At 43.4% G+C, this 20659-nt stretch overlaps 1 protein-coding gene across 1 annotated transcript in view; it reads left to right on the top strand.

Moving 5' to 3' along the window:
* Positions 1–2623: 2623 nt before the first annotated feature.
* Map3k19 (mitogen-activated protein kinase kinase kinase 19) overlaps positions 2624–20659 on the top strand; it is a 36092-nt gene continuing 18056 nt past the window's right edge. Inside the window, exons 1-7 of the mRNA XM_041648177.1 lie at positions 2624–2797; positions 5461–5649; positions 10436–10590; positions 11602–11717; positions 13737–13849; positions 17830–17920; positions 20416–20488. Of these exons, the coding sequence (XP_041504111.1) occupies positions 2624–2797; positions 5461–5649; positions 10436–10590; positions 11602–11717; positions 13737–13849; positions 17830–17920; positions 20416–20488 (911 nt within the window). The remainder of the gene's footprint in view (positions 2798–5460; positions 5650–10435; positions 10591–11601; positions 11718–13736; positions 13850–17829; positions 17921–20415; positions 20489–20659) is intronic.

Here is a 20659-nt window from a genome sequence, read left to right as displayed (position 1 = left end):
CAATAGTACAGTTCAGAACAAAGATGATTGTTATCCAAGAGAAGATAAAGCTTCTAGTTCAACCTTATAGAACAAAACTTTGTTGTTTTTAAAAAAATTACTGCTCAAAAAATACCTCTAACTAAGAAATCAGAAAAGTTTTCTCCATGAGAAACTTAAAGTTGGAATATTCAGGCTGGAAGCAGCGGAGGAAATGGTGCTCAGCCACAAGAAGCAGTGTGAGTCAGTCCGTGTTCCTCGAGTGATTGATGTATGGGGACACTGCAGGTGTCTTTGACTCTCCATTGTCTTTCTGTAGGCGTCTTCGAGTGTGACATAGACCACCAAACAGTGCTCACATTGCCAGTCTTCTAGTGACTGGATGACTCTGAGACTGCAGTTTACCTAAATTTACATTTTATTTGTTTTTATATTAGCAAGTAGTTACTAGTTGTGAAATTCTCTCTTAAAGATTACGTAAGATCCAGGTGGTACACAATGCCACCCAAGAGTCTGAGGCAGGAGGATAAAAAATTCAGAGCCGGCCTGGGACCTAGGCCAGCCTGAACTTCAAAGCCAGACCCTATCTGAGAAATAAACACACAAACAAAAAGATTACATGCAAGAGTTAAAGCACAGACTCTGAAACATCCATTGCTAGGTAACAACCTGGGAGAAGAATAGTTGGGTGCTTGCGGTTTTCGTTCTCCTTTGTGGATAACCTGGCGACACGAGTACCCATTCCTTGCCTGGTTGTTATCGGAATGCATGGTTTCCAGCTTCATTGAAGGACAGGCTGCAATTACTCTGTTTATGGAAGCATTTCCTAGGCTTGAAGTGATGTTGCATTTTGAGAAACAACTTATGAAGATGAATCCAAGTTGCAAAATGATTTGCTAGGGTGTGTATGTGTACTGGCTCAAAATGTTTCTGTGGTCCAATTTTGAACATATTGTCTGTTCTTGCTATCTTTAGTGAAGCTCCAAGCGTGACATTTATTAAATGCTAACGATGAGAGTCATGACTAAGTTACCGCTGTCAACCAAATGCCATCTTAGAAGAACCCCAAGAAAACGCCCAGCGTTGGTGGTGGCGTTACTTGCTGAGGTCATTCTGGAGAACGTTCTGGCATGTTTTAGTGAGACTGACTATCTTTGACACGTTGGGTACATGTAGACTTTTGGGCTATGTATTATAAGACTCCAGTAGGAAGATTATCACAGTGTTGTTTGCAGGGTGGAACACCGGCGGCAGTTTAGATGTCCGCCATGGAGAAAAGACACAATAAAATACTGTAGATGTGTAATAAACAGTAGAAGGTTACAAACAGATACATGGCTGTGCCTAAAAGCAAAGTGTTAAAATAACTGGAAAGTTATACATTACTATATTTTTTATTTACTTTCTTTTTCTCAAGAAAGGATTTCTCTGTGTAGCCCTGGCTCTCCTGGAACTATCTCTGTAGACCAGGCTGGCCTCAAACTTATAGATCTACCTGCCTCTGCCTCTCAAGGTCTGGGATTAAAGATATATGCCACCACCACCTGGCACATTATAATATTTTTATGTAAATTTATTATTTTATTTTTTAAAGATTTACTAATTAGCTGGACAGTAGTGTAACATAACTTTAATCCCAGCACAAAGAAACCCTGTTTCAAAAACAAACAAACAAAAAGGGTTATTTATTTATGTATTTTATGTATATGGGTGTTTTATATGTATAAATGTCCGCACATCCAAAGAGGGCATCAGATCTGATGGCACTATAGTCAGTGACAGTTGTGAGCTGCCGTGTGGGTGCTGGGAATTGAACTCAAGACCTCCAATAGGACAGCTAGTGTGCTTAACCACTGAGCCATCTCTCCTGCCCCAATGTTTTTATTTTTTATTACATTTTCATTAAGCATGTATGTGTTTGTGTGTCTATCTGTGTGTGTACAAATGTATGCCCATGTCTTTGTGTCTGTGTGTAAATGTGTGCCACAACACACATGTGGAAGTTAGGAAGCCAGTTCCCTCTCTCATCTGGGGCCTGGGAATCAAACTCAAACTTTTTTTCATGAGTGCTGAAGAACTGAACTCAGGTCCTCATGCTTTCTGAGCAGGTGATCTTACCAACTGAGCCATCTACCCAGACTCTATTAATTACACTTTACATCTGTGTGTGTGTGTGTGTGTGTATGATGTGTATGCATGTGCAAATGTGTATGCATGCATGTGTATACATGGTCTGTGGGTATACTTGCATGCGTATATACATATAGAGGCCTAAAGGGCATGCTGGGCATTTTACTCAGCTATTCTCCACTTCTTTGAGGCAGGGTCTCTCTCCAAATCTGGCTACTATCACTAGCCAGCTTGTCCTGGGAATCCTCCATCGGCTTCCTGAGTGCTAGGATTATAGGTTGTTAGCTGCTAAGCCTGCTTAGCTTTTATGTGGGTCTGAGAATCTGAACGCACTGAGCAGCAAATTCTTTGTCCACTGAGCCACCTTCCACTCCCATTCCTGTTTTTCCTTATAAAAGAAGAACCCAAGTGACAATAAAGACAGAAGAAGTTACTTGGAACCACCCACTGTTTCCCTGGCCTTCATGTCATTAAGTCATCTTTCTCTTTAAGGCAATTTTACGGAATCAGCAAGATGAACAAAAACAAACTGATCCATGATTTCCTGGAAGTGGTTTCCAGGGGTGACGTGGAAGGCATCTGTGGCCATATTCCAGAAGTCCATGCAGTCCTTGGAAACCTTGACTTTCAGCACCCACAGACCGGAAATACACCTCTCATCACAGCAGCAGAAGAAAATCTGTCAGAGGTACAGTGGAGAGGGAGAAAAGAGAGCGTGGCAGGAAGCAAGGAGGGTTTGCCTTTGGTTTACTGAACGATGGTAGCTTCCTGTTCCGCCACCAACAAACTTCTGTTCCCAGGCCTTGCAAGGTCCTAGCTCAGGGGCCAAGACCATTATGAGAGCACTGTCTAGCTCAGCGTGCTTTCTGATAGGTCAGGGGACTGGCACCCTTTATCATCCTTTTAAAGCTTATTAGAAAGAATGTAGACATAAAAACAAAAACCCACACAGGTATCCCCAGAGGCCTGTTTCCCAGGTGATTCTAGATTCTGTCAAGTTGATAATTAACACTACTACTTCTTTAATCCCAGCATCTGGGAGGCAGAAGCAGGCAGATCTCTGAGTTCAAGGCCAGCCTGGTCTATGTAGTGAGTCCCAGGACAGCCAGGGCGTACCTATACAAAAGATAATTAACACTACCCACCCTATCAGAGCTGCTCTTGAGCCTGCTATAGCCAAAGATGACCTTGAACTTCTGATCCTCCTTCCTCCACCTCCCCAGCACTGGGATTATAAGTGTGGATCACCACGCCCAGTCTTGCAGTATTAGGACAAATTCTCGGGCTTTCTGCATGCTGGGCAAACATTCTACTAACTGAACCGCATGTTTTGCCTTTGTAGAACTGTCTTCGAAAGTTCTCCAGACTTTGAAAGACAGCTCAGTGGTCTTCCTCATTGCCACCACGCCAGTCTCCTGTGTCCATTTCCATCTTTACATTCGCTAGCATGACCTCTGGGTAGTTACCTGGGTCGCTTTTTAGGGCTTAGACCAAGGGCAAGTCATGACCCACACTGGGCACCTCTACCCTACTTGTTGAAAAAATAATCACTTCAGCATTTGAATGTAATTTACTCACTCTCCAGAAATATGTAAAAGAAAAAATATTTGCAACTTTCAGGACTTTATAAGCCAACCTGAGCTGGAATAGAGTGCACTTGCCTAGCAAGCAAAGACCCTGAGCTCAATACTTTCTGCTGTACACATAGCTCATAGAAATGTAGATAAATGCTAGATAATGGGGGGGTAAGGTAAGTATATAGATGACAGGTAGATAGATGGTGTAGTGATTGAGTTGAGTAGATGATAGGCAGACAGGTGAACAGAGACAGGCATGTAGATTAAATAATAGATGATAGATCACATGAATTTCATTTCCTAAATTAGAAACTACTAGAAGACGTCAGTGTTGGAATGTTGGGCGCTGTGGTTCAACTGGTAGAATGTTTGCTCAGCATGCATGAAGACCTGCTTTGAGCCCCAGAACCACGTAAACCAGGTGCCATGGCGACATTTATAACTTCAGAATTTAGGGTGTACAGGCAAGAGAATCAGAAGTTTCGGTCCTCAAGGCTAGCCTGGACTACATATGATCCTGATCCTGTTTTTTTTATATATATAAAAAAGATTTTAATATGTGTCCTTAGAAGAAAATATTTATAGATCTCTCATCTAAAAATACAGTTCTCAGAAATCATCCATACCACAGAGTCATTTTTGTTGTTGTTGGTGGTGGCTTGGGGGTTTGGGGGGAGGGGTAGAGGGTCAGGGTGTCACTGTGTAGCCCTGATAGGCCTCAAACAGAGATATTCTTGCCTCTGCCTTCCAAAGTGTCAAGATTAAAGATGTGCACAACTGCACCAGCCATCACAGAGATTTGGTTTCAACATTTAAAAGGTAAATAAGAGCCCCTGCATTTGGATCTTTTTCTAGGTGCTGCTGGGGACCACCCCACAGATGCTAGGCATGAGCTCCTACCACTGAGCTATACCCCCAGCCTGTAGTCCTCCATTTTTCCCCATTCTTATCTGCCTTTCCTTTATCGGGAATTAGAGCCATATCTAAGTTAGTCTTCTATTCAGTCCTAATGGTGCAGTTGCCACCCAAAAGCATGAAGCATTCTGGGGATGGAGCTGGAGAGATGGCTCAGCAGTTAAGAGCACTTGCTGCTCAATCATGAAAACCAAAGTTGGCATCTCAGCATCCACATTGGGAAGCTCACAGATAACCAAGGGATCTGATCCCCCCCCTCTCTCTCTCTCTCTCTCTCTCTCTCTCTCTCTCTCTCTCTCTCTCTCACACACACACACACACACACACACACACTCACACACACACAGACTCAGACACACACATAGAGACACAGACAGACACTCATACATACACACTCACAACATTAAATAACTTTGTAAGTCAGTCATGGTGACACTTGTCTTGAATCCTAGCAATCAGGAAGCAGAGGCAAACAGATTGCTTGAGCTTGAGGCCAGGCTGATATATGAAGCAAGTTCCATACCAATCAGGGTGACATAGTGAGACTCTATCTCAAAAGAGAAAAACAAAACAAAAAATAAACTAAAAAATTGGATGGAGAGGGGAATATACTCAACATATATAAATATGAACATTTTTTGTTTTGTTTTTCAAGACAGGTTTTTTATGTAGCTTTGGAACCTGTGCTGGTACTCGCTCTGTAGACCAGGCTGGCCTCAAACTCACAAAGATCCACCTGTCTCTGCCTCCTGCATGCTAGGATTAAAGGTGTGAGCCCCCACCACCTGGCTAATTATGAACATATTTAAACTAAAAGTAAAAACACATCTTTTGAATCTTAAGAATTACTGTTTTGCAGGTTGTTGAGATTCTTCTGGAGAGGGGAGCAGATATCACCCTCTGCAATTACAGCAATCAAACTGCAGTCCATGTGGCTAATAGTGACATCCGGAGACAGCTCTTGGCGAGCAAGAGAATTCAAGCTCCCCAAATGCAGCTCCTAAGAAGTTCGTGGCAAGGTGATCTGGAACAACTTCAACACTTGTTGGTTAGTGACAATGATGTTTACTTGGGGCAGGGGTGGACAGATGTGCACAAGACAGATAATGCCTTCACATGCCCAATTCAGGACTCTTCTCTATAATGTGTTTGTATTTACATTTAAGTTTTTTTATTTTTGCTTTTAATTATGTATATGAATAAGTGCATGTGCGCATGCATGTCTGTGTGTGTGTGTTTGTGTACAGGCATATGAGTCTCACAGAGACCACAAGAGGAAGTCAATCCCCTGGAGCAGGAGTTACAGGCAGTTGTGAGTTGGCCGCTGTGGGTTTAGGTAGCTGAACTCTGGTCCTCATGAAGAGAGCAGCAAGCACTTTTAACTGCTGAGCTAGTTCTTCAGCACCCAAACCTTCCCAAAGAAGAAATTTATTTTTTTTTCTTCTCTCTCTCTCTCTCTGTCTGTCTCTCTCTCTTTCTCTCTCTCCCCCTCCCTCTCCGTCTCTTTGATTTTTTCAAGACAGGGTTTCCCAGTAGCTATGGAGCCACTCCTGGAACTCGTTCTGTGGACCAGATTGGCTCGAACTCACAGAGATCAACCTGCCTCTGCCTCCTGAGTACAGGGATTAAAGGCGTGCGCCACCACTGCCTGGCAAGAAAGTTACTTTCAAATGCAATCCCAGAAAGTCTCAGGCAGGAGAGATGAGAAAGACAGAGGACCAGACAGGATGCAAGTAGAAAACGAGATTCTAGACGAACACAGCAACCTATTTCTACCACCACCCCCAACTCGCTATCTGAGAGCGAGAAGTCAGGCAGCACCCCAGGGAAATGATGAACCCAGGAAGACCCAGAGGACCGCTGTCAGCTTGCTCAGAGCAGCTCCCTGGATATCGCTGCCATTTGCACAGCTGCTGTTTAGATCCCTTCGGGCCAGCGGCAATTATTATCTTTATCCTGAAAGGGGAATCAGAGAGCTTACACACCGCATAATATTTAGCTGTGGCTAAAGAATTTTAGGGGAATATATTTGTGTGTGTGTGTGTGTGTGTGTGTGTGTGTGTGCGTGTGTATGTGCATGTGTGTGCGCGTGTGTGTATGTGCATGTGTGTGTATGTATGTTCATGTGCACACGTCTGCATATCCATGTGAAGGCCAGAGATCAACCATAGGTATTGTTCTTGTTGTGCCACCCACCTTGTTTTTATTTTATTCATCTCATTTGCCTGGCACCAAGTAGGATAGAATAACTGGCCAGGGTTCCTCTTGTCTTCACCTCATCAACCCTGGAGTTACAAGAGCATGCCACCATGCCGTTGTGGGAACAAGCATCTACTTGCCCTAGATAGGGAACTGAAAACAAACCAAAGTAAGGATACCACGAAGTCCAACCTGGTGAACCAGTGGGTTTTTCTGGGGCTCCTTACAAGACTGTGGGTGCAGAGTCACTAGAGGAGTATGAGCATCTCAAAGGCAGCTGTGACACCAAAGCCCACCCCAGCACAGGTGGCAGCTCAAGAAATCTGGAAACCTGGAGTTCGCTGCACAACCTGCAGGGAGCTCAGCATGTTAGAGAGAATGTCTTTTGGAGTTAGCTCCGCTGGTCTGAACCTCTCTGAGGTGGCTGTCTGCCGTCTGTCTCTTCCAGGCAGTGCAGCTCGACTCTGCCTCTGTCTGTACTGCAGATCTGAAAGTGGCTCTCAGGAGGCCTTAGGTGAATAAATCTGGTCAGTTTTCGGACCTCCCTGAAGCTATCCTGTCTTAATGAACTTCCCTGAAAGATGGAATATTTGACCTCCATTCCGAACATCCTGTAGTTTTACGTTCCTTTAACAGCCTATATTTTAGTGAGCTCCCCTCCAAGATGCATGTTTTTAATCTTAGAGGAAGCTACTAAACAACACATGCTTGGATTTTTTTGTGCACTATGGGGATCAGATTTTGGTTCTCATATTTCCATGGCAAGTACTTTGCCGACTGAGATGCTGCGTCAGCCTGAAAATACATTTTTAAAAGATTTTATTTTTGTTTTTAGTTGTGAGTGTCTGTGTGTGCATGAGTACAGTGACCCTGGAACCCAGCAGGGAACTGGATCCTTTGGACCTGGAATTTTAAGTGATTGTGGGCAAACCAGTATGGGTGCTGGGAACATAACTCAGGTGCCCTGCAAGAGTGGTACAGGCGTTTAACCCCAAAGTCATCTCTCTAGTTCCAAGAATATACATATTAAATGTTATCTTTGGGGGTAGCTGATACTCTTATATAGATGCTCACTCAAATACACCTTGAAAAACTGTTTGCATAACCAATTTAATTATTAGCAATTTCTCACTTATGGCATTGACCATCAATGAAACTGCAAGACCCATGTGACCTTCCAACTGAAAGAAAATCAATATTGCTGCTAGAAAACAGTTTTTTTCTAATCTCTTATGGTAAAGACACAAACAGATCAAGAAATTAGAGCTATCCTAACCAGGTTGAGTGCAAGGACAATTGTTAAAAAAAAATCAAAGGACATTTTCCAAGCTTCTGTTGTACTCGGAAATCGTCTAAAATGCCGTACTTCCAAAGCTGAGGCTTAGAAAAATTTCCAAAGGCAATCTATTTTTCTTAAAGGTAGTTAAGTCATGTGTAACCCAATCTCTGTTTTTATAACTGCATTATTTTCCCCCTGAAGATTTAATGACCATACTTTAAGTACCTATTTATCGCCTGGAGCGTGAACCCAAGCTAAATCAAGAGATGTTACATTGATGTGCTGTTGCAATATGACTCTGAGCTCAAAACTCTCATATTGGCTCTAGATAATAATAAACATTGATCTATCTCAGAGACTGAGAAAAAATTAACTAATTCCCACAGCACCCTGCTGAGGTAATATCATTATCTCCATTTGGCCCCTGGAGAAGCTGAGGTAAAGACTATATTGCCATGGCAGAAAGCGAAACAGAGGTGAAAATTAGCAAGTTACTTTGGTCTAGAAAACAAATAGTTTGTGTATTTTTGGCCTTCCCACAGATTTTCAATTCTGATGGTCTGAATTAAATCCTGCCCTCTCCTTTTTCTTTCTTTCAAGACAGTCTCGCAGCTGTCAAGTAGGCTAGTCTTGCTGACCCTTGATACCCAGGATGCACCTCTCGCAGCTCCCCCAGCACTGGCATCATGGGTGCACACTGCCCCCCCTAGCTTTTCTATGTGTCACTGAATTCAAGTCCTCACCCAGGTCAGCAAACACTACCCGACTGAGTCATAACCACAGCCCTAGCAAGGTGATTTGTTTAATCAACCATTTAACAGGGTACCTCTGATATAACCTACACAATAATTTTTTTATAGAGATATATATTTTATTTATTTATTTATTTATTTATTTATTTATTTATTTATTTAAGATTTCTGTCTCTTCCCCGCCACCGCCTCCCATTTCCCTCCCCCTCCCCCAATCAAGTCCCCTTCCCTAGTCAGCCCAAAAAGAGCAATCAGGGTTCCCTGCCCTGTGGGAAGCCCAAGGACCGCCCATCTCCATCCAGGTCTAGTAAGGTGAGCATCCAAACTGCCTAGGCTCCCACAAAGCCAGTACGTGCAGTAGGATCAAAACCCATTGCCATTGTTCTTAAGTTCTCAGTAGTCCTCATTGTCCGCTATGTTCAGCGAGTCCGGTTTTATCCCAGGTTTTTTCAGACCCAGGCCAGCTGGCCTTGGTGAGTTCCCGATAGAACATCCCCATTGTCTCAGCCTACACAATAATTATAGTCAGCTTTGGTAATCAACACTGAAACCCAGGCCTGTGGTCTTTTTGCTTTATCCATTCCTCAGGACAGGTTCTGAGAAACAGTATACTGAGGAGGCTAGGGATGTGGTTCAGTCAGTAAAGTGCTTGCCTATCATGAATGATGCCTTGGGTTCAACCTCCAGCACCACACAAACCAGATGTGGTGGGACAGAGCTGTGACCCCAGAGCTGGAGGCAGGATTATCAAAAGTTATAGAAAGTACAAGGCCAGTTTGACCTACATGAGACCTTGAAAAACTAAACCAAACCAAACAGAGCTGGAGAGATGGCTCAGGTATTAAGAGCACTGGCTGCTCTTCCAGAGGACCCAGGTTAAATTGCCAGCAACTACAATTGTGAGGCAGCTCACAACTGTCTGTAACTTCAGTTCCAGGGGACCCAACACCGATGGCAAAATACCAATGCACATAAAATAAAGAAAGCACATAAACAAATAAGTTAAAGCAAAACAAACTCTTTCTGGGATCATTCTGTGCCATCATCAGGGTGTAAATGAATGTTCTGGCTGATGCTCTCAAGAGCATCAGCAACGGGGATTTTCCTGTTTCAGTATCAGCATCCTGACCCTAATGGTGACAGAGAAGCATGGCTACATAGGCAAATCGGAAATCACCAGTGATCACAGAGCTGGGAAAACCATTGTGAATCTCGCAGGCAGGTTAAACGAGAGTGAAGACATCAGCCCCGGGACTTGTGTGCAGATCAAAGACCTAGGAAAAAAACAGAATAATCTGCTCCCATCCCATGTTTGTCTCATCGCACTGACGACCTCAGCTGGCATCATGGACCATAAAGTAACAAGATGAAAACACACAGGAGGGAAAATCCTGGCATTCTATATAAAACATAAAATAAAATGCCTCCGTATGGGGTGGGGTAGAGTATATTAAAATTAAGACTGAGATATAGCTCAGTACAATCCCTACTCCAGGAAAAAAAAAGTTAAAATGAGAAATTGACCAAGCAATGAAAATGCAAAGATTGATTTCAGTAGGTATACAGTAAAAACACAGCAGACAACAAAACTCTTGTTGTTAAAGGCATCTGAAGAGTTCCTGGATATAAACTTCCCAAACCTGCACGGCCTGACCCCTCTGATGCTGGCTGTGAGAGATGTGGACCTGTTTGAGAGTCTGAATGTCTTAACAGTCTACAAACCTGCCGAAGTTCTAGCTGAGCTCCTCAGGCATCACGCGTGAGTATGGGCCCCAGCTGAAAGGCAGCTAATCCATTGCAATTTGTCAAAGCTACGTGTAAACTTAGATGTGTGGATACACACACACACACACACACACACACACACACACATATATATTCATATATGTGTATATATATGACTTTTTATATAATTTTAAAAGGGACTTCATTGTAATTTTGAGGGATGGATTAATACTTACATTGGCCATTGTTGATATCTAGCTCTTTATTAGTTTAGATAATTGTTCTTTGGGCACTGGAGAGGTAGCTCAGTTGGTAGAGTACTGGGTTCAATCTCCAGTACATCAGCCAGATGTGGTGGTATGTATCTGTTGTCTCACTACAGGTGAAGTAAAGGCAGGATCACAAGTTCAAGGTCTGAGTTTGAGGCCAGTCTAGAATTACAAGCATGAGCTACCATGCCTGGTTTATTCAGCATTAGGCATGGAACACAGGGTTCTGTGCATATTAAGTGTGGGAGTTTGAATGTAATTGGCCCCCATAAGTTCATGGAGAGTGGCACTATTAGGGGGTGTGACCTTATTGAAATAAGTGTGGCCTTGTTGGAGGAAGTGTGTCACTGTGGGGCTTTGAGGTTTCCTATGCTCAATCTAAGCCTAGTTAGTTCACTTCCTGTTACTTATGGATCAAGATGTAAACTCTCAGCTCCTTCTCCAGCGCCATGTCTGCCTGCATGCCGTAACAATAATGAACTAACCTCTGAAACTGTAAGCCTGCCCTAGTTAATTGTTTTCTTTTATAAGAGGTGTTGTGATCATAGTGTCTCTTCACAGCAATAGAAACCTTAACTAAGACAATAGGCAAACACTGTACCCACTGAGATATATCACGAGCCTTCTTGTTTAAAATTTTGAGAAATGGTCACTCTCTAGCTCATGTATTTTGAAATCACTATTATATCCCTAACTTGAGCTTTTTGCTTACTTGATGCCAGTGTTCTTACATCTTGTCATATTTCACCTAATAATCCTTCCTCTCTTCTCCCCAGAGATCCTAAGCTGTGTGACTTCAGCGGCAAGTCAGCCATACACTATGTGTCACAAATTGAAAGCTGGAGGAAGCAGCAGTTGCTGGACATCCTGATGGATTCCATGCCCAAACCAGGTCAATATTTCTCTTTAGATGCACATTCCCCAATTTGAAAGTCATGTGTGAAGTCTGTCTTCCTGTCTTACATCTGCTTAATAGATCCAATTGTTAGCTTGAGGCTGGGTTTCACCTATATATCCCTAACTGTCCTGGAACTCAATACATTGACCAGGCTGACCTTGAACTCACAGAGATCTGCTTGCCTCTGTCTCCTGTGTACTGTAATCAAAGGTGTGTGCCATTACACTTCATTTAAATAAATCAAATCAGTGATTCCTTACTGAGCAGTGACTCTCTGAAGCACAGGGCGAATGCTTTAAAGAACGCAAAGAAGTCTTACTCCACACTTGTGTGTGTGTGTTTGTGTGTGTGTGTTTGTGTGTGTGTGTGTTTGTCTGTGCATAGGCCAGAGATCAACCTCCAGTGTTTTTCTAAGAACGCTGTACATCTCGCTTTTGGTTTTTAAGTTATTAATTTATGTGTATGAAGGTGTGTCTGCTTGACTCTCTATATGTACCATATGTATGCCATGCTCATGGGGGCCAGAAGAACATGTCAGATCCCCTGGGACAGGAGTCACAAGTGACCGTGAGCTACCATGGATGCTAGAAAACAAAACTTGCTGCTATAGAGCTAACAGCAAGTGCTCTTAACCAACGAGCCATCTCTGTAACCCTGCACCTTGTGTTTTGAAACCAGTATCCCTCACTTTTTAGTAGAACTTGCTTATTCAGCAAGGCTGCCTGGCTAGTTAGCCCCAGGGACCCACTACCAGAATTTCAAATTCACACCACCATGCCTGGCTTCTTTTTCTGTTTGAAATGTATTAATTTTAATTTTGTGTGTACGGATGTTTTGCCTGCCTGACTCTATGTCTGTTTACCACGTATGTGCCTAGCACCAGTAAGGGCAAAAAAGAAAGCACCGGGTCTCCTGGAACTGGAGTTACAGACAGTTGTTAGCTACCAGGTAGGTGCTAGGAATCAAACCCAGGTCCTCTGGAAGAGCAGTCAGTGCTCTTAACCACTGAGCCATCTCTCTATCCCTTCTTTTAAACCTGCGGGAAACCATTGTGTCAACTGAGCCGTCTCCCAAGGCCTAGTTTGGGTGTCTAAATGACTGAATGGTCCCCACAAATCCCCACGGAATATTTCACTTGGATTTCTCTTGCTATCATGTTGTGGAGAGCTCATCCTCAGTCCACAGACTCTTCCAGGGCAATTTAAGAGAGCAGAAAGGCCAGTTCTTAGCCAGCACAGCCTTCAGAATTGTCAGCAAACCTATTTGGAAGAGACTAGAGAGGATTTCTCCTACCCATCCACCACAAGAAGTCCATTCAAGGGTTCATCTTTAGTGAAAGGTGAAGGGTAAGCATCCTTCCTCTTTCTGAAGACAAAGACCCTGAGATACCTGTGGATGGCTCTGATGGTGAAAAGTTCTCCCGCATGCCCCAGCACCTCACAGAGGGTGTGGCTGGCAGAATGACGTCATTAAGAATGAGTTACTATAATTATGTTGAGCCAAAATCTGACTCTTTTTTTCTTGAATGCATGTGTGTGAAGTATGTATGCAGAGTGTGTGTGTGTGTGTGTTTGTGTGCACGCGCACTCACACACAAGCCAGAGGTTGACATCAGGTCTCTTCCTCCATTACATTTCACTTTATTTCCTGAGGCAGGTTTTCTCACTCACCCCGAACACACCCCGCTTCTGCTAGTCTAGATAGGCACCCTGGGGAATGCTCCATCTTCACCTCCTGAGAGTTCAAACCACAGGCAGTCACTACATCTGTCTGGCTTTTATGTAGATTCTGGGGATTTGAACTCTGGTCCTCATGTTTGCATAGTAAGTGCCTCGTCTCCTGGGTCATCTATCTCCCCAGCCTGGCTCTTGCCTTTTTCTTCCTGTGAAAATCCTTACCTAAAGTCTCACCAGAATGCCTGGCTATCCTTCCAGGAAAGCCTGACCAGATGGAGCAGCTCTTGCCATGAAACTGTGGGATCTCACCAAAGCACATGCTGTTTCTTTTTGACAGAGAGACATGCGGAGTCACTGCTTGACATTTGTCATGAGACAAGCTCTTCTCCAACGCATGGGACAGCTTCCAAAACGGAAAATCTCGTCTTGCAGAGCATCAGCAGCAATGAGGTACGAGGAATAGAAACAGGCGAAAGAAGAATATTCAAAAGAAAAAAATAGGGTGTAGAGAGGCGGGTCAGCAGTTAAGAATGTGCACTGCATTTGCAAAGGACCCAGGTTCGGTTCCCAGCACCTACCTGGCAACTCACAATCACCTGTAACTTGGTTTCAAGGAATGCAGTGTCCTCTTCTGACCTCCACAGACACCAGGTATGCAGTTAATGCACATACTCAAGGAAGCAAAGCATTGGTGTAAAAAGGATAAAATGAATAAATCTTAAAGAGAAATGGTAAAACTTTAGAAAGCAACAACAAAAGTGGAATGCCTGACCCACCTAGTACTTCATTTGTACTGCTTCAACGTTTTATAATAATCAGATATAAATATCATATAATTTATATAAATATCAATATCACATGTGTTTTGAGGCAGTCTTATTACACTGTTAGAACTTATTATGTAGTATAAGCTGGCCTTGAACTCTTTTATTTATTGTGTATACAACATTCTGCCTCCATGTATGCCCACATGCCAGAAGAGGGCGCCAGACCTCATTACAGATGGTTGTGAGCCACCATGTGGTTGCTGGGAATTGAACTCAGGACCTCTGGAAGACCAGCCAGTGCTCTTAACCGCTAAGCCATCTCTCCAGCCCCTGGCCTTGAACTCTTGATCCTCCTATTCTAGTTTCCCAGGATCCTATGGTATGTAACACCATATCCGCAGTTGATCAGTTACAGTATTAATATATTTTTAAAACGTAAATCAGGGTCTGGGGAGATAGCTCATTGGCTGCTCTTCCAGAGGACTTGGGTTTGATTTTTGGCACCCACACCGGCATTCACATCCATCTGTAACTCCAGTACCGGGAGATCTGATGCCCTCTTTAGGCCTCAGCTAGTACGGCACAAATGTGGTACACAGGCAAAACACCCATGGACATAATTTTTAAATGTAAATTAGCTAGTTAACGTGGAGTGTGTGTGTGTGTATGTGTGTTAATTCCTACTGTTATAACAAAATACCATAGACTGGCTTATAAACAAGAGAAATGTATTTCTCAGTTCTAGAGACTGAAGGGTTAGAATAGCTGTCGTGTGACTTTTCCTGGGGATATGTCCACAAACTGTCTAGTTATCTGACAGGGTATAGATGACAGACCAAAGAAAAGATTACACTTATAGCTGCCTTAGTGAGCCAATGGATTCACTGGGGTTATTCATGGTCATGGGGCTCTATACAGACATATTGTGACTCAAAGGCAACATGGGTGAATCCAGGAAACCTGCATCCTTCAAACGCAAGGTCTACAGGTAGCTCAACTAGAGAGTCTCTCTCTCTTCTCTCTCTCTCTCTCTCTCTCTCTCTCTCTCTCTCTCCTAGTAATAATTTTTTTTTTACTGCTTATATAACCTTGGGATGGGCCTGAGTCTTGGAAGCTTTATGAGCTTCCTGAATCTTAGGAGCTCGCTCCTCCCTGAAGGGGGTACTGTTTCAATTCAGAGGCCATTGCTACACACATACACACTGGAAGTCCTTGGTTCCTTCCTCATTCTGACTCTCTCGTGTCTTGAATAAAGTTATTGAGCCCACTGTGAGGCCTCCACGTTCATGAACTAATTACTTCCCAGATTCTGCTTCCCACTATCCTGCTTCGAGAGCTAGGACTCCAACATCCAAGTCTTTGTTGAGAGACAGGCATTCTGTCTGTCTGTAATCTGTCATGTATGCGGGTAACACTGAAGGTTCTTGCAGCTTTGCCTGTGCTAAATTCCGTGTCATATGGTTCCATTTATTTTAAATAGTTTTTAGTTCTTTCATTAATGTTTTCCTTTCAGTGTAGAAGTCTTTTTATTTTAGCATATTTTTAGCTTCTAATGGTATTTAAATTTGTGAATTAAATGTATTTATGGGGAGTGGAACTCACATACATGCTAACAGTGCACATGGAAGTCAGAAGACAACTTTTTGGGAGTCAGCTCTTTCTTCATACCTTGTGAGTCCCAGGATCAAATCCAGGTTACCATTCTTGGCAGCAAGTGGCTTTCCCTACTGAGACATCTCCTTGAAACTCCAACAGGGTTTTGAAGAAATCTGCTCACAATCTAGTTTCCTAAGCTCTATATTTTCCCCACCCTTCTTTCCCTCAGGTTTTAGAATCTTCTGACAGTTGTAGTGTTTTTCAAGTTCACAAAGCTCTAGTGATCGGACTGAGACTAAGAAATGCCCTTTGCATTTAGAAACTTATTTTTGAGACAGGTCCCATGCATCCCAAATGGTTTTAAACTCCCTAGGCCGCCAAGAATGACCTTGAACTAGGAAACCTCTACCTCTACTTCCCAAGCGCTCAGATTACAAGCATGTACCGGCATGACCAGTTTTATATGGTGCTGGGGACATTGAACTGTATCCCCAAGCTGACTGTAGAAATTTAAAAGCACAAAATCAATTGCAATAACTTCCAGTACAGGGGCTATCATCAGCAATGTCTCTGAGGGCTGGCAAGATGCTTCAGAAGGTAAAGATGCTTATCACTGGGGCTGGCGAGCTGGAGAGATGGCTCAGAGGTTGGGAGCACTGGGTCCTCTGGAGACCCAGGTTCAGTTCCCGGTACCCACATGGCCGCTTACAACTGTCTGTAACTACTGTTCCAGGGGCTATGACTCATACAGACATACATGCAGATAAAACACCAATACATGTAAAATAACATTAAATAAAATCTTTTAAAAAGAAAGAAAGGAAGAAAGAAGAAAGGTGTATTCCACCAAGCCAGACTACCTGAGTTCAGTCCCTGGGACCCACATGGTGCAAGTAAAAACCGGAACCCCACAAGCTGTCTTCCGGTCTCCACATGCTCCCTGTGCCACAGGCACGTGGATTCACAAGTACCCACACAGAAATAAGTTCAATAAAAAATATATCTTAAAACACGATGACTTCTATCATACTAATAAAACATTTCCCTTTAAAGAGCTCTAAGTACATTTTTATGAATCAAGTTGACTTTCAAACATAAGGCTTATTTTCTAGAAAGCCAATGGAAGTTTGAGGAGCTACACCCCTGGATCAATCAGATCAGAAGGCAGTCCTGGTGAAAACTGTGATCCATTTTGCTGCCTGCTTCCGCCCAGGGTTCTAGTTGCAGCTTCCACAGGGGCAGGGATTTCTTCTGTAATGCCCCAGGGAAGAGCAGTGAAAACAGACATTGTTCCCCGGGTTGTTTCCCTGTGACTGTGGCTGAAGGATTCTTTCCACTTATCCTTGCAAGTCAAATTCACAGCAGCTTAGCAACCGAGATGCTAAACCCATAAAGTAGAAAGTACTGAGGGTCTCTGTCCTTGTGTTTCAGCTTTGATCTTCAGCTTTCATTATGCAGTTAATCATATCTGCTCCAAGGAATGAATCTTCCTCGTTGTTTTTGTCCTAAATACTTTATCTAATTAAGAAAGAATCTATGGTGTCAAACTCTAGCCTTCAAAAGTCAGCATTCACCCTACAAAAAATAAAAAAAAAAATAGTATGTTGAATCACTGTTTTGTTTAAATAAAACAAAAACCAAACAGTGCATGTGTATGTATGCGTGGATGTGGAGGCCAGAGGTCAGCCTTGATTGTGGTTTCTCAGGAGCCTGTCCATCGTGGGTTTTTTTGTTTGTTTGTTTGATCATTGGTTTTTGGTTTTTGTTTGTTTGTTTGTTTGTTTGGCTTGTTTTGGGGGGTTTTGTTTTTGTTTTTCAAGACAGAGTTCCTTGTGTAACAGCCCTCACTGTCCTGGAACTCACTCCGTAGCCCAGGCTGGCCTAGAACTCACAGAGATCTACCTACCTCTGCTGGGATTAAAGATGTGTGCCAACACTGCCCGGCTAACAACAGGCTTTTAAATGTAGATTCTGGGCCCTGAACTCAGGCCCTCATGCTTGTATGGTGAGTGTTTTACTGAGCATCTCCCCACAGCCTCACTGAGCTTTCTTTCTGTGATTTTTCAGGACTTTGACCTTGAGGATGACTGCAGTCTGTCCATACTGGCTGGGGAAGGAGGAGCTCCCAGGGGTGAAGACTGGTCTTGCCAGACAGAAGGTATTTGTTGTAAGAGCCCACTTGTTTGTTCCTGGCTGCTCAGTCCCAAAATAATCACACACAAACCATATTATTTGCAATACTGTTTGGCCAATAACTTAAGTGTATTTCTGGCTAACTCATATCTTAAATTAACCCATCTCCATTAATCTGTGTATCACCACGAGGCTGTGGCTTACCGGATAAAGTTCCAGCATCTGTCTCTGGTGGGGATACATGGCTTCTCTTTGACCTTGCCTTCTTTCTTCCAGCATTCAGTTTAGTAGTGCCCCCCCTCCGTCCTATCCCATGTCCCCATCCTGCCCCCCCCCCCACCTGCCCCAGTTCTGTTCTGCCTTGCGCAGGCCTAAGACAGTTTCTTTTCTAACCAGTGTGGTATTCACAGCACACAGAGGGGAATCGCACACCAGGTATTTCCTTCCATCTATGAGTTATTCTTAGAGATTGCACTGATTCTTGGGGTTCTCTCAGAATTTCAGAAGTGTGTGGGGCAGCTCCAAAAACACAGACAACCTGGGCAGTGTGGCACATGCTTTTAATCTCAGCACACTGGAGGCAGAGGAAGGTAGATTTCTGTGAGTTCGAGGTCATCTTCATCTACAAGAGCTAGTTCCAGGACAGCTAGAGCTGTTACACAGAGAAACCCTGTCTCGAAAAAGAAAAAGAAAGAAAGGAAGAAAGAAAGAAAGAAAGAAAGAAAGAGAAAGAAAATAAAAAATCAAAGCAAAAAATCGACAGACTGAAGATAAAAACTGGTTCTGGAGACACAGCTCACTCAGTAAAGTGCTCGCTTTGCAGGGCCCTGAGTTTGGTCTTCAGAGCCCACATCAAAAGTGCTGGCTGTGGTGGTGTGTGTTTATAACTCCAGTGCCCTAGCCTACCTGGTGAGCTTCCGGTCAGTGAGAGACCCAAAAAAGAACAAACCACAAACAGCCAAGATGGAGTGCCTGCGGATGACACTAGGACTTGCCCCTCGCCACACCAGCCATACTCCTGCTCTTCCGAAGTTGATCCCACGCCTGCCAAGCCAGCAAGCACAGTCCCTGCCAATTTTGTTTCTGTCACCTTCCACCATTCCTTTCCTCTCTGCAGCTCCCAGCAGCTCCAGGAGTCTATTCGTTTCCACATCCAAATACGCTCTCCGCAGCCGTCTGTGCCCTGCTTCCCTGTCCCAAGCAACCTCCTGCCTCCCTTACACTTGCTTCTCACCTCTCCAGGCTGAGTAGACTTCAGCAAACCTGAAAAAACTGATTAAAATAAGTGAACCCTGCTTCCCCTTGAAAGAGTCTTGGAGTCAAAGTGCCTTTGATTTTCTTTTCATATAAACAATTTATTTAATATTATTTTATGTGCATTGGAGTGAGGGTGTATGATCCCCTAGAACTGGAATTATAGACAATGTGGTCTGCCATGTGGGTGCTGGGAATTGAACTCAGGTCCTCTGAAAGAGTAGCCAGTGCTCTTAACCCGTAAGCCACCTCTCCAGCCCCAGCCGTTAACTTTCATAAACTTTAAAGCCAAATTCTCAGACGTCCAACATTGTCCTGAAACACTTTTGTGGGGGCAGATTTAACTTATTCTGTTTAACTTTGGGGCAACTTGTTGTTTGAAATGCTGGTTTCTTTTCAAACAGATTTGTAGTGTTTTGGGTTCTCATACAGGTGATGTGAGATTTCTGCTTTATCTCCACAGAACTTTTGAACTTTAATAAGTCAAAGAATCAATGATCTTTCTGACAAAGTTTCTCCTCACAGTTGGTCAATTTCAGTTAATATTTCAGTCTGTGAGGCGGGTATCGTCAGTTACACTTACAGAAGAAGGAGTTCTTGTCTCCACACAAGGCACTATTTAGTCAGAGACTGTCATTTCCATCTGAAAGATTTAAAAGTTTTAAATTACCTTTGAATTGTGTGTACATATATATGTGCACACATACACATATACACGTGTGGATATACACCCACCTCAGCCCTACGTGGAGGTCAAAGGACAGCCTGCCAGAATCAGTCCTCCCCAAAGTTCACATTTGACAATAGTGCACTTGTAGCTACAGACACACACACATACACACACATCCTCATGATATTTTAATCAAGTATATAATTTTGTGTTTGGCCACATTCCCTGCTGTCTGTACCTACATAGGGCCATGGGCTGGAGGTGGGGATTACCTGACACACCATGTCGTCCATATGCTGGAGAAAATGGCTAAACTCAATCTCCCAGATAACATTTATTCTATAATCTTTAAGAGTAGATTTATCTCTGGGTGGTGGTGGTGAATGCCTTTTAATCCCAGTACTCGGGAGGCAGAAGAAGCAGGTGGATCTCTGTGAGTTTCAGGACAGACAGAGCTGTTACACAGAGAAACCCTGTCGTGAAACCTCCCCCACCCCCACCCAAGACTTATCTAAATAGACCATGTGTTTTTCCCTCCTCCATGGGGGCATTTATTGCTTTCTTACTTTTTTTACTCCTGTCATGACTTTTTACAGGTGTTGAGATTTTTGTGACGTTTCCACCAGATCCTCCCCAAGAAACAAGTCAAGAAGATTTGAGAGAAATCAAGTAAGGAATATCTTCCCAGGTATTGGATTATAATTTAAGGAGAAAATATGACAGTTGTGTAGCAAGAATACTAAGAGGAGGGGCCAGATAATAAACACACATTATAGGTGTGTGGGCCATATGGTGTCTGTTGTAATGATGGAGCTCAGCTGGTAGGAATACTCGCTGTGC

The sequence above is a fragment of the Microtus oregoni genome, unplaced genomic scaffold, assembly GCF_018167655.1.
Source record: "Microtus oregoni isolate MIOR12 unplaced genomic scaffold, Mior012 000003F_ref0000135, whole genome shotgun sequence".
Classification (NCBI taxonomy): Eukaryota; Metazoa; Chordata; class Mammalia; order Rodentia; family Cricetidae; genus Microtus; species Microtus oregoni.
Note: the sequence above shows the minus strand (reverse complement) of the source record. Positions and strands in the feature narration are given on the sequence as shown.